Genomic DNA, 25,393 nt, shown 5'->3' with positions numbered 1-25,393 from the left:
CCCCCATAAGTGGTCATACTATATTTTGAAGTATGTGTCACTGCCCTCCCCCTTTATATATGATAAAGGGAACCTGAGAATTGTGAACAGACTCCCCCCAGGTCTAATCATCTTTTGGCAGAAGCATTCAACAGAACAAAATATGTGGTGCATTTATGATGTCGGTCCTCTTGTGCATGCTGCCACTGTTAAGGTCATCAGACTCACAGTGACTTTCAGCAATCCATTGCATAGGTAATCATCCTCTTTGGCCTGTCCAATGCATAGGTAATTGTCCTCTTTGGCCTTTCCAATACATAGGTAATTGTCTTCTTTGGCTCATTTCTCCTTGAATTCCTCTTGTTGAGCCTCAATCTTCACTGAGGGCCAGTCATCAACTGTTTAAGTGTTCAATTATCAATAAGCTGAAGTCTGTGGAAGGCCATAATGGCCCTGCTTTAAGTGGTTGGCTGCTCCTGCAACTCACCACGCTGTCTCTGCCTCTGCCGCCATCTTGGATCTCCCAAATACATTGTTTTTAAGAACAAATTCTTTGAATTTCCCTCACCCCACCCTCATCACACTGTACAACCCCATGATTAATCCCCCCTTCCCCTACACATCCTCATCCCTCTGCAACCACCCTCTCTCAACCCTCTTGGATTCTTATCCTCATTCTACAATTATGGTTTTATACAATATTTATTCTTGTGGGACTGAGTTAGTTCACTTAGCATAATGCTCTCCAGTCCCTCCCAAGTTAGGTAACAATCTACAAAAATCATTGCTCCTGCATGCTGCGTAGTATTCTACTGTGTGAATGTAGCATAATTTGATATAAAAAAATTTAACTACTGTCAGCTGTAGCGAATTCTTAGGATTTATTTGAAATTAATTCACAATATGAATTAAAAAAAGGCGTAAGTCTAGAATGTAAAGCTATAAAAGAGATGACTACTTTTAAATAATATTATAGAAATACCTCTGTCTTCCATAAACTTATAAAGCTGTTGGAGGAAGTTGTCCCTCTCTTCAGGATCAAGTTCTTCCTCAGGCTGCAATGAGAAAACATATAAATACATAGAGAATAGTCTTTTTTTTGTTTGCTTTGTACTTTTGCTAAGGACATAAAATTTTAACATAAATGAAACACTGGAAATTTTCTCAAAATTCTAAAATGCTTAAGATATTCACCATTCTACAATTCTTAAAGTAGGAAGTCATATCTTAATCCAATTTTTATTAATTTTTTATTAATATAAAACAAGGATTACAAAATCCAAGTAGCAACTTAATTTTGCTTAGATGACAGTATTTTAAAGACACTCAAATATACTGAAGGGATTCATATAAATTCTATTTGGCCTTAGATTTTTATCATCTCCTTTTGTGTCATGTCCCCATGCTATTCTCATTTGCCTTTCCTGCCTGATCCACCATGAGAACAATGGGCAATCTCCTGTGCGATTTATTGCCTCTGAAAACCTGTTGGAGGGTCAGCTATGAATCAGTTCTGACTTGACAATACCAAAGAACAATTATTCTATGTTATACCAGAAAAGTTATAATTTGTCCTTTCAGTCATATCTAAAGCAATACCAGACAGTGAATACTAAGTGTTCACTATCTAGAAACATGACAATACACTCTTTAAAATTAATGGAATTCCAAAATCTCTGTAGATGTTCATTGAAATGAAAAATAAACAAACTAAATTAAAATTCAAGAAAAAAATTAAGGCAATACACAATGTGGAGTTGATTAAACATTATAATTAATTACATTAACAATAATTAATGCTATAAAACAAAATGTGAATGACTGCATGAAAAGTCAATGATCTGTAAACCTTCCCTTAAATAAATAAGTAAAATCACCTACTTTTAAGAATTTTAATCATTAATGATACAGCTTGGCTATATAAGTGATTAATTTAAATAAATATAAAACGCTGAGGTGATCAAGGGAAAGGGGGACAGAGATCCTTGACTCCACTCCCACCAGCACTGTTCATTCTTCCACTATGTATCTGTACATTTATATATTGACAACTCTCACCATACTGTTTCCAATTGACTCTACATCCCCTGCTGGACCTAAATAAGGTCAAGGGCAAAATGTGAAAACATAGACAGCTTAGTGAAAGCTGAAATTAGGAAAAGACTTTTTACGAAGTTTAAAATTCTGAACCTGATACTTTGGATAGATGTGATGCTTGATAGAGACAGAGTTCTGAGTTTTATAAAGTGCTTCAACAAGAAAAAGTTTGATAGATTAAAAGGTTTGGAAAGGTGGTATTACAGCAGTCCTTGAGGAGGAAGACAAAAGACTGAATTTAGTCTTGTCACCTAGTGATGGAAAAGCTATGCCATGGAAAGAGGATGAATTGGTAGAGAAAGAGCGAGACGGAAGGGGCTGGAGCTGAAATTTGCTTAAGTCATTCATGCTTACAGTCTTCAAAGATCCAATATACTGTAAACACTCAGTAATTTCCATAAGGGGAAGGTCCATGCCTATATGACTCTCAATTTTATCTCTAATCATTGGCATCCAGTTTAGATAATTCTGTCATGGCTTTGAAATTGACATCGGTGGAAAAAAGTACAACTTTTCCTCAGTTGTTTCATATTCATTCATTTTAAAGGGTAATAAACAAATCCTATTCTTATCACTTCAACTCACAGTAAACCTACAGGACATAGAAGAACAGCTCATAGCATTTCCAAGGCTGTAAATCTTTACAAACTGTCTCAACCTTTATCCCATGATGAAGCAGCTGATGGGTTTGAACCATTGACTTGAATGTTAGCAGCTAAGTGCTTTAACCTCAGAACCTTAAAGGCTAATATTAGTGATAATATAAATGTAATAAATAAAAGGCAAACAAAACAGAAGAAGAAAGGAGAGCTGAGGATGATTTTAGAAAAAATTGTTGTCACATATCTCACTGCCTAGAACTCTTCTTTTCCTAAATGAATCTGAAAATGAATGCAATTCACTGAGAAATCGCATAAATTAGCATGGAAAATAAGACTGTCATTTTATTGAAAACTGTGTAACAAAACAAACATTTTGTTTCTCTTTCTAATTAGACAATATCTTGTTTTTGCTAAGCTACTAACTTCATCTAGCAACTCTACTATCCAGAACATACAATGTGTCTGAAAGGTCAAAATGCATGCCATGAACATTACACAGGCTTCTTAGACACTGATGCAACTTGCATACAGCTCTAAAGAGTGAGTTAGCAGTTTCTCAGCACCTAAAAGACTAATGTTACAAAAACTGCCCTTGGAAGAGTAGGAGAAAATTGTAATTAAATATCTATCTTTTGCTTTTCTATACCATACAAAGAACATAAAAGTCATCTTTTGCTGATGAGGATTTTATCTCTCAAGAACTATCAACCAAAAATTCACTGCTCTCAAGTTGCTTCTGACTCATGGTGACACTCCATTGGATTTCCAAGGTTAGAAATCTTTGTAGGGGACACTCATCTTTCTCCTTTGGAGTGGCAGTTGAATTCAAACAACTATTTTTGATCAAGTCCAAGTAACAAGCCCAACTTGTTACTCTCTACATTACCAGAGCCTTAAGAGCCCCTACAGATATCTTTAAAAACTTATCCATGACTACACCACACCCCAAAGCCTCACTTTGGCTGTTTTTCATTCCCATGAATGATGCTTTCCCCACTTCCCCCAATGTCAAAACACAAGAGGGTTTTTTTGGTGTGAAATGTTATTTTGGATAGTAACAGCTCCATTCACTATTCTTGCTGTTCTTTATATAAATTGCTGGCTGAACAACTTCATCAGCTACACCTTCTTACTCCATGATTGACACTATCACAAGTCCCACAACTCTTCTCATGATGTCTTAGTTGCTTGCTCTCCCTCTCCATTCTCTCGGAGCTGCCATGAAGTCAGTGCACACTTCCTGCAACCCCACAACACTCACCATCAAATCGTTTCTGACTCTCACCAACCTCATGGGTACAGAATAAAACTGCTTTCATAGAGTCTTCATAGCTGTGACCTTTGGGAAATGTCAGGCAAGTTGTCTCTGGATGGATTTCAACTGCCAACATTTTGGCTAGCAGTTGAGTGCGTACTTTTTTGTAGCAGCCAATGAATTCAATACCACCTCAGAAAATGAAAAGGAAGTGGCTGAGTGAGGAGGCAGCAGGAGGCAGTCTTGGACTTGGCCTTAGGGGAAGTGTTAGGATAGCTGAGAGTGCCAACCATTAGTGTGTAACAAGCCACTTTATGAAGCTGACCAGAAACAAGGCGGAGTTGAAGAACAGCAAGAAGGGCATCCAGGGATCCCTGGTGGTACAGTCCCTAACATGCTGCACTTCTAACCAAGACACTCATCACAAGCGGTGGCTCCAAGGGTGCGCTGAGCCAGAGAGGAAACACGAAGGAAGCGGCTGTACTGGAAGATGCTTACACATTTTTCCATAAAGTTTTGAATTTCTGAAAAATTATTATTTAAATATATTAAATTTGTTATGTCATTATTTAAAAATGTTAAATAAATACTAAAACAACTGACTAAGGTAAATGCAGCAAAGTTGTACAAGGACTCTTTGTCCCTATACACAAGCTTGTTGGGATTTTTTTAAGTTTTTTTTTATCATTTACCTTATTTTCTGACTTTTTAAAAACTTTCATTTTATGTACCTTATTATATTTAATCCATATTATATTTACTACCCGATGGCAAAGTGCATTCTAAGTTGTGCTGCTAAAGAAAATGTCAATGGTTGGAATTCACCAGGAACTTGGGGCAAAGATGAAGAGTCTCTTCCTGGACAGAATTACAGGCCTGGAAACCCAACCAAAGAGTCTCCTCAGTCAGAATCAACTCCACTGCACTGGATTTGGGTTTTGTGTATTATATTTAATAGCAATAAAGGAAATAAACAACATAAGGACGACAGTCAGTATAATATGCCTTATATCAAACAGCTTCTGATTAACTTTTTGGAAGTTAGGGAAAAACTAATTGCCATCAAGTTGGAATTGACTCATAACCGACCCTCCATCCAGCAGGTTTTTCAGAGGCTGTAAACTACACAGGAGAAGACAGCTCATCTTTCTCCAGCGAGCTGCAGGGGGATTCGAACTGCCGAGAGCCGCTCCCTTTGAGTCAGCAGCACAGCTCCTCGTGGCCAAGGCCACCAGAGCTCGCTGTGAGATGTCAGAACAGAGCTAGAAGTTGAATACTGCTGGAGAGTAGTGAAGTGAAGGACAGAAAAGCAGGCATGGGTCAAACCATAAAGGGTCAGAGTCATAAAGACCTCTAACAGCCAGGCCTTTTTCCATAGACATTAAAAGCCATTAAAAAAGCTTTCCAGGCGTGCTCTGGTGGCCTAGTGGCAAGAAGCTGCACTGCAATCCCAGAGGTGCGCAGTTCAAATCCACCAGATGCTCTGCTGGAGAAGGAGGAACAATCTCCTCCTGTATCAGTTAGATTTGATTTGACGGTGCACACACACAAAATAATAAAAAAGAAAAGAAAATAATTTAAAAAAAAAAATAAAGTTTTCCAGCAGGAACCATTCAGGTTTTAGAAAAATATCTACAGAGAATGCTTTGAGGGGTAAAGAGATTAGAAGGTCAAAGACTAGTAAGATGAAGACACTGAAATAAGTGAAGTAAAATATGAAGGAGTATTATTAGTCAAGAATATTACTGAGATAGGCTATCTTAAAGTTGACTTAAAAAAATGAATTTATAAATTCACAAAAATATGTAAGAAAATGAAATTACCTATAGATTGCACTGCTTGAGAAAATAAGAGATACTATGAAGGAAAATCAGATCACTTCTCCCACAGTTCCTTCCACAGTGAACTTTCTAGAAACGTATAGTAAATATTCCAAAACCTTGTTTCAAACAGTCACTTCACTGGATAACAATATTAGCCTATACTCATTCATGTATTCAGAAACTAGTTGTTATTGTTGTTAGGTCCCACTGAATCAACTATGCCTCACAGTCAGACAAGGAAGCAAATCAAAATCTTGCCTCTCCTCCAGATCTCCACCACTCTGAAGACCACTACTGTAGTCATTGTGTCAACTCATCAATTCCTGAGGGTCTTTCTCACTTCAAGGTGTTAATCCATAGGGAGCTGTGGTAACCCTAAGGGGGCACAACTCTCTGGTGATTTGAAGCCATCAGCAGCTCCACAGCAGAAAGATGAATCCTCTCCTGGGACTGACTTTATAGCCTTGGAAACACCCCCACACTCCTGCTATGAGTCTATTCTAACGTGATGGTCAGGAGTCTGAGCAACTATTTAATGAAGGCTTAACATGATGAGCCAAGCCAAGCTCTGTAATGCTGGCTAGTATATATTCATGTATACAGGTGGGGAAAAGAGAAAAACAAAACAAATCAGTATGTTTTGTTTTTTTTATGCAGTTTCCAATCTAGTGGAAAGAAAGCTTTCTTTTTTTTAAGAAAAAAGTCTATAAAAAGTCCTTTAAGAAAAGTCTGTGAAACCATGTACATAACCCCTCAAAGCCTCTGTTCACTCATTTATATTGTGAATACCTGTAGATAGGTAAATACAGAGAGATACTTCTGCAGTTTATTCTGAGAATTATTAAACCGTTTACTCTGAAAAACAAAAACAAATCAGAGAGCTATTTAAGTAACAGAAGACAAAGGATTTAGTGTCTCAGCAGATATGGAAGAAATAGTGGAGAGTCAAGATGACATCCACAATTTAGCTTAGATTTATTTTTTTTTTAAATTGAAGGAGCTTATTTGAACTAAACTGCAAAGTTGAGAGTCTGGGAAGTTAAAAATGTGTAGCCTAGCACATACGAGTCCACCAGGCTCAGGGGTGAGCTCTTGGCTGCAATATTAAATATCATTCGTTCAAATCCATTAGCCCCTCCATGGGAGAAAGAAGTTGGAGGCTGCTTCTGCAAAGATTTTCAGCTGTTAGAAACCCTTGAGAGCAGGGCTATTCTGTCTGATAGGGTAACTCAAATTAACTTGATTTCAATAGATGTGGCTTTTGTTTTCTTGCCTTTGACTACTTACAAAATAGAAGCAGTTTAAATAAATATCTGGAGCAAAGAAGAGATATCCCTAGTGAAGAGAAAAGTTTTGAGTCATTTTAAAAAATTAGGTAGAAAGTAAACAAAAATGGATGTCAAACAAAAGGTACTGAGCACTACTAAGTATTTAAATGAGATCAAGACACAATTTGGTTTATTTAGAGCAAAACTTACTGGAGTCACTAGTAACTTTAAGTCACTAGTGGAGTGGGAGTGCAAATCACACTTTAGTGTGAACTGGATGTCAAGAAATAGAATATCTGACTCATCAATTTGAAAACGAGTTGAGAGGACAAGTGGGGCTGTCAAAAGGATGAGGGAGGTGTAAGCTGCTTAAAAAATTTTGAGGGGAAGAATATAATAAAAACAAAGAAGTTATACTGAAAAGATAGATAGTTGGCAGTCTTAAAACTTTCTGAAAGGCAGAGGGGAGTATGATCCACGGCACAGATTGAGGGACTGATTTTACAGAGGACAACAACATCTTTTCAACCGATCTTAGGGGTGAAGAGCTGGCAGATGGTTTTACTTAGAATATGTTCCTTCATATTTCAAGCTTCAGAGGGGGGTAAGGTTATTAGCAAAATGGAGAATATAAGGATTTTAAAATAATGATTGGAAATTGACCATTAGCGTTGCAGACCCAATGAAATTTGATTATCATAAAATTTAGTGGTACCAGTTCCCCCATACTATACCTAGATAAAATTTTGAGGATAACGTAAAATTTATTGTGTGCAAAGTTTTATAACTTCAGAAAAGAATTTAACAACTTGTCTTAAATAATTACCAATCTCTTGTATTACATCAGAGTTAAAAAAGATTAATAATACTGTTCCCCATGTGAAAAAGTACAAAATACTGTTTGGCAGCTATCAAACACAAGTTCTTAAAATCACCTCTTTCATCCTACCAGGGTAAGTAAGGGCCCTTTTCCAAGGTGCTGGAGAGCAATGATGTTCATTTAAAGACTAAAATACCCCTGATCCAAACCATGGTCTTTTCAAGTACTCATTAGGCAGCTCAAAGTTGGACAATGAATAAGGAGAAATGAATAATTGATTCCTTTGACCTGTGGTTGTAGAGAAAAGTATCCCATGGACTGCCAACTGCCAAAATGAAATACTCTGAAATATCTAAGAAATATGTCTTAGAAAAGGTGCAGCCAACCAAGGTGCTCTTTAGAGGCAATTAGAGTGACAGTACATCTCACATACTTGGTTCATGCTATTAACAAGTCCTTGGAAAAGGACGTTATGATTGGAAAGATAGAGGGTGAGCAAAGGAGTGGAAGCCCTTCAAAAGTTGGACTGAGAAGGGTCTGTAATAGTAAACTCTTGCAAGTATGCCAGAGATTATGAGGACGGCGCAGGTTAGGGCAAGGTTCAAATTCTATGAGCTGCAGTTTACTTAGATTCAATAGCAATTAACAACAACCCTAACACGTGAAGAAAGATTGTGAAAATAAAACACATTAGGACATTTTGGGGTTTTTGTTAAATGACTCCAAGTTAAGGATTTAGAAAGTAAGTGATTATATTTTAATGCAAACTTAATTCTCAATTATTCACTAATTTTTAGTGACTGAATGGAGCTTGTTTAAAAATACCAAGCTGGCAGTTGGGAGTTACTAGATAAATTTGAAATAATAAGATTATACTCATTAAACTTTTCTTTCCATTTTACCAACTTGGCAGGCTTCCCTGAATCATCTAACATCTCACTACATAAATACGTATACTGCACATTTGAACTCAAAGTTATCGTGTAACCAAATGCTTTTACAACTGGTCTATGAAAGGAAAAAATAGTAGGCACAAATAACACTTGATTTAAACATTTTTAAAAAGCATAAAAAGGCTCAACTAGTCAAATTATTCCTGAGATTTACAGTCTTCTAAACCACCATATACTCTTCACACTAATGAATAACATTACTTCTATTTACATGAATTTATGAATCAATTTCAAAGCACATTAATAACTTTCTAATACGAAATTTTCTTTTTTTTTTTTTTGAAATTTTCTTAACAAAAGACTTTTATGGAATATCCACAAAAAATATTATCGAGGGGGTCCTAAGGCAATTATTAATTAGGTGAAACTTCAAAATAGCAATATAGATAGGACCTACATTCTCTCAGATTTTTCTATTTTTTTGTCCTACAGTTGCAGCATGAGATGCATTTGCTATAGTACTAATACTCAGTAATTAAAAATAGTATTAAATAAAAAAAGATGCTCCTTCATGGCAAAGCTATAAAATCTCAAACCATACACCAAGGCCATGTTATTGTACTCAAAACATCATACATAAAAAAATAATAACCAGTGCCCAAAAACACTGCAGAAGTATGTAACACTTGTATGATTCTACTGCAAAGAAATTCTTCTGATACTATAGACACACCAAATGACAAGCTAAAATAGCTATGATGTTTTACAGAATGTTGTAATAAAATATACTTTTCATCACTGCAGGCTGCATTAAATCTTCATGAATAACATAATAGCATCATCATATTTTGGTATGAATATGATCTGTAATATAATACAACTGCTTAATCTCACTTATTTGTAAAGGCCTATAATGACTAAGCCAGGTAGGCCCTGGCTTATCAAATTGTTATTCAAATTCTGTCAGACACATTTTCTTCTCCCATTTCTATATATAAAATCCACCCCTGCCCCAGTTTTTTAGTGTATTAGTAAATAAAAAAGAAAATGACTGTTCAAGACAAGTTAGAATGATTCAGCAACTAAATCTTAAATCTAAGAGCAAGAAATGCAGCTGATTATTCTCTAAAGCAACCAAAATCATACTCAAGAAAATCTACCTGCTTGGCCAAAAGAACATATATTTAATGAAGTATATGCTATTAAGCTATCTGAAAAATAAAATAATCATCATCTAAATCAGTGCCTGATTGTGTAACTGTGCTGTTATTTCTCAGAAAATGAAAAGCATTCTAGTTCAATTAATTTTAACAGGTTCCTAATTTAAGTAATGTATTTTTAAGACACTGTCCCTTAAAAAAGGTCATTACCTTTGCAAATTTATTTACTCGATGCAAATAGGTTAACAGAGATTTGCCTGTGCTCTACATTCTTTTTCACTTATTTTCATTTCTTGTGAATAAAACATAATATTTATGAAATTAAAATGAGAAACATTTACTTTGACTTTATAGCCAACCTCCCCAATCTTATTACAGAGCTCGTTTTACCCTCTTTTGTTTAAAATTTCAGATACTTTTGGAGTGGAGAGGTAGGGAAAATATATTATGAAAGGGAAACCAATTAAAAGTATTAACAAAAATTAAGACTAATCTTTTTTCAATATTTGGCAATACAGGATCCTAACTAATTTTAATTCAAATAACAAAAGCAAAACCACAGACTGCAACAGTTCACACCCTGAAAATGTGGCCTGAAAATATATAATCTATAAGTAAGTACATATAAGATACAAAATCACATTTCATATTCAGACTCTGAAATCTGAATTTTGCCAAACTGTCTCATCATCATCATTTCTAAATTAGTCTTCTTTTTCAGAAAAGAGCCTTCATCCTGATTTTCTAAAAATAGATCCCTACTGTCTTTTTTTATAAGAAACAATTACGCTTAGTTATGAGTTCTACCAAATCAGCCACATCCTCAATGACCAAAATTTTTATTTAACCCCATTTTTGGCAATCAAGATGCTAATACACACACAGACACACACAAAATCTTACCTATATGCTGCATTTTCTTTCAAATGCAAAATGGTTAGAGTCTCCTTCTACTTAATCAGTACAGTGTCTGGACATTTTTCAGTCTGACTTGCAAATATCTGCTTTCCCTCTTAGGGCATAGCATCCGCAGGGTTATACAACACTACTTACATTCTCTTCCACATAAAAATCAGACATTACATGAAAGGAAAAGAAAGACAGCCCATTTCAAAGCATCTGGCAAACCTCCATTGGCAACCTGCCAAGCCTCTGTTAAACCTTCCTGTCTTTCCGAGCATGCTCACTTAAAACCAACAGCATGTTACTATGGCAACTCTGTAGGCAGCCTGTAAGTATGAACCGCCATTCTGATTTCTGAGTGCAAAAACCCAATACTGCAGGGGAAGTAAAAAGGAAGAAACATCTTATGCTCCTCCATCACATACAAGTATAATCACTTTATATTATAAATTAATCAGTGATATGTAAAACAGAAACAAGCAGCCCACATTTTTACAGGCAAATCGTTCTCATGCTCAGTAGGCCCTTTTCCCAGTAAACTCATTCTCTTTGTCTTGCTCTTAATCCTCTTTACCTTGTAACTATCAAAAAATATACTGGACCATTTACCCCATGTCACAAAATACTGTAGAAAAAATAGACGGTACTATTAACAAAAACAGTTGTAAGTGAATAGTCTCATAAATTACACATATGTGTGTACACATATATGTATTTTTTAAAATGATAAGGTACTACAACAAAAACCATTAGCCTTTATAAAATACAATCTGAATTTTTTTTATATGTATTATCTAACATCTTCATAAACAGTATTTGGGTTTGGGTTAGAATATAGCACAAACTGCTTGATCATCAATACTCATGAAATACTATGAAATAAGGTTTTAAAGTTAAGACAACACTAGATCTGGGTTCAAATCCCTGTTCTTCACATTTCAACTCTGCAACTTTGGGAAAGTTACTTAACACTTCTAAGCATTCTTGCTCATCTTTAAAATGGGATAACAGTTCTTTTACTTGGTAAAAATTCAAAGGAGCTAACAAGTAATTAACTTAGACGTGACGTCTCTGTCTTCCTTGATTATCTTGGAAGGAAGAACTCTTTTAAAAACAAGTCTACATTTGTCTGATTTTTTACCTAAAAAGAATTTTCTGTAGCCTTACTTAATATTGACTATGATATACCCAGTAAGCTATAAAGTACAAGTCAAAAAGTTTCTCCTGAAAAGAAGGGGTGGGGGGGGACAGCCTCAAAACACTTTCCCCTGAAAAAGTAAAGTTGAACTAAAAATTGATAGGAGTAAGTAATAATGTAAGCAGAAGTACATATTGTTGTTGTTATGTGCCGTCGAGTTGCCTAAGACTCATAGCAACCCTATGTACAACAGCCCTAAAGTCTGCCCTATCCTGAGCCAATCTCACTGTCTCCGACACACCTACCCCCATTACCCCAGTCACTCAATCAATCCACCTCATAGAAGGTCTTCCTCTCCTGAAGATATTATTTCCTAAAGAATATCAAACATCATTGTCTGTTCTAAATAGGAGATGTCACCTACCACCTCCTCTTCTTCCTTTTTGGTTTCTTTTTCTTTCTCTTCATCATTTTCTTCAGCCGGGCCATCTTCATCATCACTACTGGATGATTCAAGGATTTCACTTATATCCATTTTCCAATTGTCAGGAACAACTCTTGTTTTTAAGAAAATGCTTGCTTTCTGAAGCCCTACGAGTGAAAATAAACTCCAGTTGTTATGAAAATGGCAGCAACGGATAAGAGAAAACAGTGTAGCAAAGAGAATCAGACCTGTATTCAACCAGGGCACTTGGTCTCTCAGATGCTTCCTATTTCAAAAGCAGTAACAAAAATACTTATTTCCTATTTTAAACAAAAGATGATGCAGTAAACTGAACATATTTTATAAGTCATAACATCATATAAATGTTTACTGCTACTCTAGGGAGTGCTATCAATAACCTTAATGGTAAAATATGGAAAATTAAACTTAGATAAAAATTACTATTTAAATATTCATATTTTATCCTAACATTACAAAAACAGCCACCAAGGAGAGTAAGTACCAACTCAAAGAGTTTAGATGGCACTAGACAGTATTTTCTCTTAGTCCTATTTTCCCTATAAAGTGAAATCCTAAAATTAGGAAATGCTTTACAGTTCTCTTACCTGGTTTTGCAGAGAGCTCAGATTCAGGGAGGGTGAGAATGTCTACTTCTTTGATGTCCTTTCTTGCTATAGAGTAACTACAGAGAAGAATAAAGGAGAGGGGAAAGGCTTACGAAATAAAAATTGTCACTGAAAACATCTGCTCTTAACACAAAGAAACACGTAAGCCTCAAAATTATTTGTCTACAAAAAGTTTTTAAAAAGATAACTATGTATACCCTTTCTTACCCTTTCTTAAGAAAGGGTAAGAGATATTATGCAAAGTTACCACCTCAATACTAAAGACTATATACTCAGAAGTCTATTATTTTTAAAGGGTCGTATTCATAATATTTCAATCTATACAACCTTCCTAACGATGATATAGGGAGCTCTGGAGGCGTAGTCCAATGGAGTTGCGCTGCTAACCCAAACGTGGTGCCTCTCTGGCGGTTCGAATTCACCAGCGGGCGGCTCTGCAGGAGAACGATGGGCAATCTCCTCCCATGCGATTTAGTTTCCGAAAACCAGCAGGAGGGTCAGCTATGAGTCAATTCCAACTCCACGGCAATGACTTGAAAGACGGTATGGAGTTAAATTATAGCAACGTGGTATTTACAATATTTATAGGCAATAATGTCTATTTTTTTAATATTTTATACTCTTACATATATTACTCTTTTTTAAGTAAAACAAGACTGTCTCATTTTAAGTAGCCCTGATTGCACAAAGGTTAAGTGCTCATTGCTAACTGAAAAGCTGGTGGTTCAAACCCAGCCAGAGGCTCTAACAGAGAAAGGGTTGGCGATCTGCTTCTGTAAACGTTCAGTTAAGAAAACCTCAGAGCAGTTCTACCGTCATAAGAGTCGAAGTAAACTCAACAGTGCCCAGTAACAGCCTATCATTTTGGTACTTTCTAGCTTTAATTGTGTTTACAGAAAATTACAACTCTTTCTCTGGGGGTCGGGGTCTGTTTGTGTTTATGTATTTAACGTTATATTATTTCTCTCAAAAACAAAGCAAAGGTGAAGTTACGGAAAGCTTCTAAAAATCTGGTCTTTCAATAACAAAAAGGTAAAATAATTATAAGTATTACAAAATCTAATAAAAAATAATTTCCTAAAGATAAAAAGATAGGCCAAAGATAGGTGGCTTAGTGGTAAAAAATGGTGCTGCCAACCCGAAAACACTGTTCGAATCCACCAGCTGCTCCACAAAAGAAATATGGTCAACATCCTCTTGTGTGATTTACTGCCTCTGAAAATCCACTAGAGGGTCCGCTATGAATCAGTTCTAACTTGATTGTACACAACAATATACAAAATAAAACAGTCCATAGGGAAAATCAGTCCCATGCTTTTTGTAAGAAGAAATCACAATATTCAGTTTTTCTGTAAAATTTAAGAGTAAAATATAATTTATACCACACAGAGCCAAAATACATAATTTTTCTCAGTTCATGAAATGGTCACTTTTTAAGCATAAAGTATCTGGGGTCTATCACTGGGATTTCATCATTTCTCATCCCACATAAAGCTAGCAAGCGATTCGTTACTCACAATTTGGAATCAGTAAATGACCGAACTAAACACTGGTCTTTTTTCACTGTGATGTCATCATTACAGCTGGGAGATATTACCTGAAACAGAGATGAATATATTGGTTTCCATTTACTTTGCTTAGGGGGGAAAAAATAAGGAAAAAAAATTTACGTATATATTTTCATTCTGAAAAGAGCAACTTTGGCATCCACTTCCTAAACAACATGCCTCTGGAAAGGCTACGAACTCTGAAAAACTACAATAGTTATAGAAAGGCTTCATTCAGGTCTTTCGTTCACAGAGTCGTTTTGAGCTGTGCTTGATGGGACGACAATCCACAACAACCACTTTCCAAATAGTTTTATATTTTATAAAGAATTCTTTCATAATCATTAATGAATTACTTATAAAAGAACTTCCATCTTCAGTTTAACATGCTGGCATTCTAGACTATTTGTAGTTATTAATGTAAAAAATGAATAATTAATGAAGTATAAATTATAATGTGACTCTTTAAAAATTTAAAATTCATTCGAACTCAAATAATAATCCATTTATTGTCCTAACGTTTAAAATCTGTAATAACAATTTCCAGGCTAGAATTTTTAAAATATACTTGATAACAGATCTTTTTTTAAATTTGGCTGCTTATTTAAAATAAACATCTGTATAAGTTTCCTTCCTTATCAAGACAAATGTAAACCTAAAATAATTATCAGACAAAATCCGCATAAAGAGTTTTAATGGTTTTTTTTAACTTTTGAAAATAAAAGAAATGTCTCAACAGTTAGCATCAGTCAATAAGTGAATCTATACAGTCTTTACGGACTTTATTATTAACAAAAAATTAGCATACTAACAAACCAGTGAAATGTATCTACTCATCATCCCTTAACAGCTAGACTCTCTACAATTATTTCAACACAGATCATCACTGTCCACAGACCTTTATGCAATGATGTGTATGTTTCATATTTGCATTGCTGACAGGGTAGCCATGAGTCACATAAGAGCTACGCTCTTGAAGTGTGGCTACAAGGAAGAAACAAAACTCTACTTCCTTTTAATTAAGTTATATATTTAATTTAAATAGCCTATTTTTAATTTAAATAGTCATATGTGGTTCATGGTTAGCATACTAGACGGCACACAGCTAACTGTATAATCTTGATAGCCACTTGATAGTCAGCTGTCTTAACACCAGATGGATTTGAATGTCCTTTTGCTTGCTTGGTAGAAGCTGATAATTATTAGATAATAATACAGTTACCTCTACCCTCAAACAGCTAACAATGTAATGAAGAGACAAATACAAAAAGATACCTAAGCAAAATGGGAAATAAGTTCAGGCGCACTTGTAGGCACAGGATAATCTAGCGGTAAGACTTAACCCACAGTGGGGAAGGAAAAAAGTGGCAGCAAGGGTGAAAGGTCATTCTTAAAAGGAAGATCAGGCACAGGCCAAGGTTATGAAGGGTCCTAATAGTTTCCAAAGTGATCCATGCCACCTCCAGCCTTCTCAACACAATCCCCAGCATACTACTGCACTGCCTCATTAACTTTCCTATAAACACAGAGATAATATAATGCTACTTTTCTGCAAAATTCTCGTAGGATTATATCCAAATTCTATAAAGTTGTAAAGGTTCTTTATGCCCTAAATACAATGGGTCCCATTTCCTGTTACTCCTCTATTTCCATCCAACACTTGAGTCAGTACAGATTCTTTTAACAAACAGTTCCTGGAACTAACTCCTTGCTCTTCTTCTTCTTCTAGTTTTACTTCTTGTTCCCCTTAAGAAAGTCTTAAAAAAAAAAAAACAAAAAACGTCTTCTTGTAAAATTCTACTTTAAATCCTTCAAAACTCAGTTCAAACATACCTTCTTCAAGAGACTTTCTAGATTTGCTTCAAATAAACATAATACCTTTGTCTAAGAAAACTACTGAATACATGACATTTTATAGTTACATGAATTATCTTCTGCATTCAACTACAAAACTATCAAATATAACTCATGTCTTAATCCTTTTTTATTTTCTGTATTACCTGGAAAATGATAAATCTGTTGAATAAATAAGAGAATATGTAAAATAGCTTCTTGGCAAACTTAAATTTTCAGAACTCACATTCATTCACTTGTCTTTCTATATAAGTCAAAAGGCTCAAAAAAATTTTCAGAATGAAAACACATTATATAGGGATAGAGTAATGTGTCCATGTGCACAAAGAACCCTAAACAATGATTCAGCTCTTTAAATGATTATAATCTAGTTCTGAACATACTTTTGAGATGTGTGCATTAAAATAATTTTTAGAGACAAAAAATTTTATTAAAATCAGAAAAGGAGTTCTATTTATGTTAAAAGTGCTTAAGTAAGGGAAATCCTGCAGGACAGGCAGGACTTGAGCAGAACTTTACGAGAGAAAATATGTAAGAGAAGGATGTTGATGGGAAGATAGCACCCCTTGAGGGTCCAGATCTGCTGTTCATAGGGTCACTAGGGGTTGTACTTGACTTGATAGCACCTAATAACAACTTAGAACTTATCCAGTCTTCCTCATTCTTTCCCAAAATAAGCAAACATCAACTTTCTCTAAAGACTTGGCATTTCCAAAGCCTTCTTTAAAATCGAAACAAATTTTAAATTTTAAAATCTTTTCCCCCTAATACTCTGCTGTACTTGAAGAACTGCAGCAGAGGCACTACAAGCAAATGAAAAATTTCAGTGGCATCCAATTCCTAAGCAACATGCCTCCAGAAAACCTTTGAACGTTGATAATGTAGACAGTTGTAGAGGGGCTTCAGGCCTTTTGTTCAAAGGGTTGCTGTGAGTCATGCTTGACTCGAAGGCAATCAACATCTAATTTTTTAAATCTGGTGGCGTAGTCCATCGGGAGTTGCACTGTTAAGCCAAACATCACATTTCTCTGGTGGTTTGAATCCATCAGTGACTCCTTGGAAGAAAAAAGTTTCTTCCCGTGCAATTTACAGCCCTGAAGACCCACTGGATGGTCAGCTCTGAATGAGTTCCAACTGGACAGTAATGAATAAGAGGGAGTGAGATAATCTTTTATATCTCTTGGGTGTAAATACTAAGCTTGAGTGCAATGTATTCCAAGTCTCACCTTTTTCTATAAGAAGTTAGAAAAAGGTTGCTTTAAATCTTCAGTACATAATGACCAATTCATTTAAGACAGATGCAACAGTCTAGAGTAGTGGCAAAGAACCTGAGAAAAGTAAAGCAATTTATAATGAAAATAAAAAAGAAACTGCAAACTAAGGATGGTCCCAAATATCCTTCTGAGGAATGCAGAACTGAGCCATTAGGGTGTCACAAAAGGTTTTTTGAGACAGGGATGTTTTAAAAATAATTCACTATAAACACTATTTCTAGAAATTGGATTTCAATCCAGTAAAGAAAGAATTCAGAAATCAAGTTAAAGGAGGTTGGTAAGTACTCCTATAGATCAAGTGTAAAGTTGTACTTGAAATAGAGGACAAAAAGACCACCGGGCATTTTTTTTAAGGAATTGGTTATAGAAAATTAAAGACAGCAACAAGAGACAGTGAAATATTCTCAAACATGATAGGAACGTTCAATTTTCAGATCTACAATTAAATTTAAGTTAAATTTGTATACTACTTTCAGCCTACAAAAATTCATGTCAAATAGTTTATAAAGCTGATTTTCTGCACATACACACCCCTACCTTACTTACCAAAGCAGGATAGCATTCTGTCTTTTCAGGTGTGGACATTACATTTACAACTTTTCCTAACAATTCATCATTGAGACGTCGTTTATCTTCATCTTCCTCTTCACTACTTTCTTCTTCCTTTTCATCTTCTGTACTAAAAATGAAAATAATTTTATCAAGATTATTCTAATGCAAACCATTATTGATACAGTTAAGATAGTCTAAATTTGCCTTTCTCATCTCTCATTGCTATAAAGTAGGTAATAACTTATAAACAATCCTCTAGTAGGTTTAGGTAGGGAGATCTGGTGGCCTAGTGGTAAGAAAATGAGCATGGGATTACCTAGTGGTGATCTCAAATCCATGCAATTCAAATCCACCAGCTGCTCTGCAGGAGAAGGATGGGCAATCTCCTCCTATGTGATTAAATGCCTCTGAAAACCTGCTTAAGGGTCAGCTATGGGTCAGTTCAGACTCAATGGTTCATATCAACAACAGGTTTTAGGCAGTAAATTGCATACGAGATAGATAGATAGCCCCATGTGAGCTTCTCCCATGTTGTAGTTGGTAGATTTGAGCACCAAAATGAATAAAAGCACACTGCATTTAAAACCAACTGAGTAACATTATAATTTTTAATCCATTTCTAATCATAGCACAGTGAAACTAAATCACTGAAAAACAAGGAGAAAAGAAACATGGAAACAGACTAACATTTTCTAATCTCCAGGGTAATAAATTGTAAATAAAAAATTCCTAGAATTAAATGAGAATGAAAATAAAATACAGTAAAACCTTTGGGATACACCAAAAGCCGAGCTCTGAGGATAATTTACAGCAATAAACACACACACACACACACACACAGAGAAGCAAAATGAACTGCTAACTTGACAATTTGGACAGACAGAAAAAAACCAACAAAACAAGCCATCAGAAACAGAAGGAAGAAAATAATAAACATTGGAGCTGAAATGAATAAGAAAATAGAATTGAGAAAAAATCAGTTAAGACTAGAAGGTAGTTCTTTGAAACTAATTTTTGTCGAGTTAGAACCAACTCAGAGCTGAAATGAGTTTTCATAGGCTGCAAAATGTATAGAAGGAGGGAGCTCTGGTGGTTTAGTGGTAAAGAAATACACTGCCAATGCAAGGGTATGCTGTTAGAATGCACCAGCTGCTTCACAAGAGAAAGATGAGCTTCTGCTCTTGTTCAAATAACTGCCTCTAAAAACCTACTGAAGTGTCAGCTGTGGGTAAGTTAGGACTTGACAGTATACAACAATAAGAAAATAAACATTATTTTGAGTGAAAGGAAAGGCAATATAGAATGGGATCTGGAGGGAGATCAGCACATGATAGAAGAAAAAGAAGACAATGGGAATCACACAAGAGTAAAGGGCAATGATGGTAAATACTATCACACGCACAGTCCTGCATTAACAATAGCAGTAAACAGTAAGAGTGGATACACAGAGATATAAGCAAATTGAAGAGGTATGGCAGTATACCCACTTACCTATATAGGTCTGGAAGAGTATATTGCAATATATCTATCTCCAAATGGTGCAAATATATCTATGCATAAAGGTCAGTAAGAAGAAAACTTTCAAACACCTTGAGGAACAGCCTGGATGGGCTTAGAGGCTTAGGACCACAGTCCCAGTGGATCTGTTACTGGCATAAAACAGTCCATAAAGATAATGCTTTATATCCTATTTTTACAAGTAATAATTCAGTTCATGAGCAGCTGTCTAAGATGTAACTAATGCTTTTTCTCCATTCAAAGAAAAAAGAAGAGTAAAGAAAATCAAAGACTCAAAGAACCAGTTCTACAGACCAATGGAAATATACCACATATACCACAGCTTCCATGAGAATGAGACCAGGAAAGCTAGATGGTGCCTGGACAGCAATACTGCTCCCTCTGGTCAAGAACACAATAGGAGGTCATGGGCAGTGGGAGAAAAATACAGAACACAACGTAAAATAAAAAAAGCCAATTAATGTGTCTGACAGAGATTGGCAGAAGCACCATTGTTATGGTCCTCAGATACCTTCCAAACCTAGAACAAAACCCACCATCTGGGATCACCTTTCAGCCAAATAGTAGGAGGGGCATCCACTTCCTAAGCCACATGTCTCTGGAAACTCTATGAACTTTGAGAAACGATAGTTATTGAAAAGCTTCAGATCTTTTTTTCATAGGATTGCTATGAGTCATGCTTGACTAGACAGCAATCAGCAACAACAAAGTACACAGTTAGGCTCAAGAAGAAGACAGTAGAACCACTGACTATCTCAGACCAAAGGAAGCATCATTTCTCTGGTCTGAACGAAAGTGCAGGAGGCAGGAAGGAGTACGAAGGAAAGACAAATGGAAGGAAGAAATCCAGAGAGTGAGAAGACCACCATCATACGGAGGAAAAGGTCACAGAACAAAACGTGTATAAAATGTTGGACGGAAACAATCTGTCTTGTAAACTTTCACCCAAGGGGGGAAAAAAAAGTTAGGATCCTCTACACTAACAAGGATTCTGAAAAGGAAACAAGAAACACGTTATAGCAGAACTGTTGTTTTATGTGATAACGACTCATAGGGACCCTATGAAAAGGTGGGAACCTCGCTCTACGCCATCCTCAGATCTCTGGCATGCTCGAGTCCGCTGCTACAGTCACTGTGTCAATCCATCTTGTCAAGAGTCTTCCTCTCTTTCTCTGACCACCTTTTACAGCAAGATTTGTATTTTCTGCAGACTGGCTCCTGACAACATGACCAAAGTATAGGAGACAGAATTTCTTCACTATCCTCGCCTCTGAATAACAGCCCTCTGACAAAAACTGCCACTAAGCTGTTTCCAATTCATGGCAACCTTCCATTGGGTTTCTGAGACTGTCAGTTGTAACCAGAGGAGACTGTCAGTCTTTCTCCCATGGAAACACTGCTGGAGGTGTGTAGCTTGTAAGTTAGCACCAACTCGCTGTAGACTACACCACTGAAATTCCCTAAATAATTCCCAGGAGGAGAAAATATCTAGAAATAAACCTAAACAATGACATACAAAGACTTATGTAAGGAAAACTATAAAATACTACTGCAAGAAACTAAAGAGAGCTACATAAATGGAAAAATATTCCATGCTCATGGACTGGAACACTGAACATAATGAAAATGTTAATACTACCAAAAAAAAAATCTTTTGCTTGGTCCAAATTCCAGCAGCATTTTTTTAATGAAATGGAAAAAATAATCTCTAACTTTATATGAAAAAAGCCTTAAAAAATTAAAAGGTCTGAAGGCATGCAGTTCGTATCCACCACATGCTCTGCTGGAGAAGGGGGGGGGCAATCTCCTCTTGTGGCAGTCAGACCTGATTGATGGTACACAAAAAAAGGGGGGGAAAGTTAAAAGGAATATTGAAGAACAATAACAAAGTAGAAGCCCTCAGATATCTTAATCTTATTACTTCCTATAAAGCCTATTTAACTATTACAACAGCCTTATACTGGTACCATGACAGACACAGACCAATGGCACAGAACTGAGAACTCGGACATAAATCTATCTAAAGGCAGCTGATCTGTGACAAGGGGCTAATGTCCATTCAGTGAACAATCTCTTCAACAACTACTACTGACAAAACTGGATATTCATATGCAGATAAATGAAATATTCATATCTCACCTTAAACACAAAAAGTAACTCAAAATGGATCAAAGACCATTTTGCGAAAGCTAAAACTCTGAAGATGCTGGAAGACAGCATAGGTTCAAAATGAAGAAACAGAATCGTCAACACAAACAGCCTATGAAACAAAACTAAAAATGCACAAATACCAGAAAAACCAACTAGACAAATAGGATCTCCTCAAAATGCAATACTTAAGCTAATTAAAAGACTATCTCTTACCAAAATAGAAAACAAGAACCTGAAGTCTGCCAAACAATGCTAGACAATAGCATATCTGATAATACATAGTGTAAAATATACAGAAATCACTAACAACTCAACAACAAAAAGATAAACAATCCAATCAAAAGGCAGGCAAAGGACATTTACAGTGACTTCACCAATGAAGACATACAGGAAGTCAAAATTAAATCACAAGATCATTAGCTAATAGACAGATTCAATTCAAAACTTCAATGAGATACCATCACACTCCTGTAAAAATGGCAATTATTTAAAAACCCCAAAACCCACAAAGGCTGAAAAAGTTGTGCCAGGGACTATTATATACAGCTGGTGGGATTGTGGAAGGATACACTATGGAAAAGAGTATGGTGCTTCTGACAATTGTAGAACTAGAATTAACATGATTCAGCAATTCCATTCTTAAGTATATATCCTAGAAATAAGAGCAATGACAGAAATAGATAGCTGCAGCACACCACTACACCACTACATTACCCACGATAGCAAAAAAAAGGTTAAAAAAAAGATGGAAACAACATATAAAGAGATAAACAGATACTATAAACAGATAAACTCGTCTCAGGAATATTAAAAAATCTAGATTTACACATGAAAAGCAAAGTTCTTTGAGGGTTAGCAGGCACTGGTGGAAGAAGGAAGGGGAATCACTTTCTGTACAATAGATATTTGTTACTTCTCAAGATGAGAACAAGAAGATTAAACACAGGTGAAGTGGGCACACTGTGACCAAATAAAGATACTAAGAAGTACGGAAGAAGTGACACTTTTCACTAAATGGTATATCATATACAATTTTGCAAGAGTGATAAAAAAACAACCAGAAAATATAAGTGTTTACAGTGTTTATGCTGCCACATATTCAAGTGTATGTGTGTATAAAAAAGCATACAATAATACACATGTATCAACAGATTTTTCTATAGTTATATGTATATATGTTTTTATGAGCTTCATCTATACACCTTTCTTTAGTATCTTTGAAAACACACCTATCACAAACCACAGAGGACAGTTACAGAGCCTTCTAACAACTAGTCCCTGGGAGAAAAAGTCCCCATAATCCATGGCCCTCTCTAACCTGAGAACAGAAGAACTGGTAGACTCATGGCTACAACTACTCCTATCATTCTGACCAGAAGACTCTCAAAAGAAAAGGAGAAAAATGAGGAACAAACTCAAATTCCTTAGAAAAAGTCACATTTGCTCAGCTTATAGAGACCTGCGGAACCACTGACATTATCACTCTAAGACAATACCTATAAACTGGATTTAAGGCTATTTCAATAGGTTATCTTTCAGATAAATAATGTTGCTATTATTACATGCTGTGGAGATGCAACTGACTCATAGCTGACCTTCCAGTGGGTTTTCTTTCAGCAATTGTAAACTGCATGAAAGGAGACTGACCACCTTTTTCTCATGGAGTGGCTGGTGGTTTTGAACCACCCGCCTTAGGGTTAACAGTTCCTAATTATTAAGCCACCAGGGCTCCCAAAGAACAGAGTGACTTATAAAAGAAACAATATTGTCCATGCTTGCAGAAAGTGAAGAAGAGTTGAAGGACTTACTGCAGAAGCATTTTCAATCACTTCCTATGTATATGACAACTAAACAATGAATAAGGAAGACTGAAAAAGAAGCAATGTTTTTGAAATGAGGTATTGGAAAAGAGTACTAAGTATCTGATGGACTTACAAATAAATGAACAAACAAATCTGCCTTGGAAGAAATGCAACCAGAATGCTTAAAGGCAAGTAAGGTGAAACATCATCTCACATATTTTGATCATGTTGTCAAGGGTCCAGTCCTTGGAAAAAGATATTACGCAGAGGAGAGTAGAGAGTCTGCTAAAAAGGAAGACCCTTTTGGAAGTGGACAGACACAGTGACTCCAACAAAAGGTGTGAGCATTACAGAAATCACTACTATGATACAAGATAAGGCAAGGTTCAGCCCAAATGATCACAGGGGCACCTGAATCATAGTGGACTCAAGGACACCCAACAACAACATGCTTTCTTAAGCGATTAACTACTTGAGACCAGTCAACATTTATCTAAAGTCAAAGACCAATGGAAATAGAACAAGAATGCAAAGAATGACAATGGTGACACACACTAAGTACTGTCACCAATAGAACAGTATACTCTCCATTAAAAGTATTAAAGGGGAACTTTATTATATAAACTTTGATCTAAAACACAATAAAAGTATCATTTTTCTTTTTAAAGAAAAAGTATGACTTCATACTAAGGAGGAAAAGATTTTCTACCGGCTAAAAGACACTTAAGATACACATGGTGAAAAGTTAGGAAAAGCACCATATTCTACCATTACAATAATGGATTATCAGTGGTTGCTAAAACTATTCAAAGTTTCAAAGTTGTTGTTCTGACTAATATGAATACCTAAAAGAAAGAGCACAGATGCCACACAGCATTTCTAAGGCTGTAATCTTCACAGGACCAGCCTGCCACGTTACTCTACAGAGTGGCTGGCCAAACCAGTGACTGTTTCAGTTGGCAGCCAAGCACTTAACCTCTGCACTACCAGGGTTCCTATCCACATTGTTTTTGTATACCCTGAACTGGAACCAATTTGCAGATGACCATCCAACAGGTTTTTAAGTGCAATAAATGCTTGGGAGAAGATGGTCCATCTTTCTGCTGTGGAATAGCTGGTGGATCAATCCATGTATCTCTGTATTGACAGCACAACTCCTTATCACTAAGCCACCAGAGTTCAATATAAAGGAACTGTGGTTCAAATCCAGTAACTGTTCTGAAGGAGAAAGATGAACAATCTCATGTGCAATTTACAGCCCCTGAAAATCCAAGGGAAGGTCAGCTAATGAGTCAGTTATAACGCAAAGGTATGTGATCAACAACAAAAATGTAACTTCAGGAAAGGTAAGAAAATCTAGTAAGTGTTTCTGTTTACAAGAGTCTTAATAACTACACAGGGAGCTCTGGTGGCCTGATCCACAGGGAGTTACACCACTAACCCAAAGGTAATTTGAATCTATCAGCTCTGAGGGAGAAGGATGGGCACTCTGCTCATGCATGACTTAAGACTCAGAAACCCAATGGAGAGTCAGCTATGAGTTGATTCCAACTCACAGGCAATAAAAACAACATACATTAAAACAGAATCACCTTGAGATAGAGAATATTATAAAGGATATTATTAAAACATTTGGAAAAATCTGAAATATTATTACATGTAACAGTAGCTCAAAGTTAAATTTCG

The 25,393-nt window shown here is 35.9% G+C and overlaps 1 protein-coding gene across 1 annotated transcript in view; it reads right to left on the bottom strand.

Annotated features, from left to right (window-relative positions):
- ARID4A (AT rich interactive domain 4A (RBP1-like)) overlaps positions 1 to 25,393 on the bottom strand; it is a 77,476-nt gene that overhangs the window by 34,159 nt on the left and 17,924 nt on the right. Inside the window, exons 7-11 of the mRNA XM_006891814.1 lie at positions 18,231 to 18,363; positions 14,527 to 14,606; positions 12,989 to 13,065; positions 12,363 to 12,529; positions 962 to 1,034 (exon numbers count right to left, since the gene is read on the bottom strand). Coding sequence (XP_006891876.1) covers positions 962 to 1,034; positions 12,363 to 12,529; positions 12,989 to 13,065; positions 14,527 to 14,606; positions 18,231 to 18,363 — 530 coding nt within the window. The remainder of the gene's footprint in view (positions 1 to 961; positions 1,035 to 12,362; positions 12,530 to 12,988; positions 13,066 to 14,526; positions 14,607 to 18,230; positions 18,364 to 25,393) is intronic.

This window comes from Elephantulus edwardii, unplaced genomic scaffold (assembly GCF_000299155.1).
Source record: "Elephantulus edwardii isolate Elephantulus edwardi_28Jun2011 unplaced genomic scaffold, EleEdw1.0 scaffold00104, whole genome shotgun sequence".
Taxonomy (NCBI): Eukaryota; Metazoa; Chordata; class Mammalia; order Macroscelidea; family Macroscelididae; genus Elephantulus; species Elephantulus edwardii.
The sequence above is the reverse complement of the archived record's forward strand: the minus strand, read 5'-3'. Positions and strand labels throughout refer to the sequence as shown.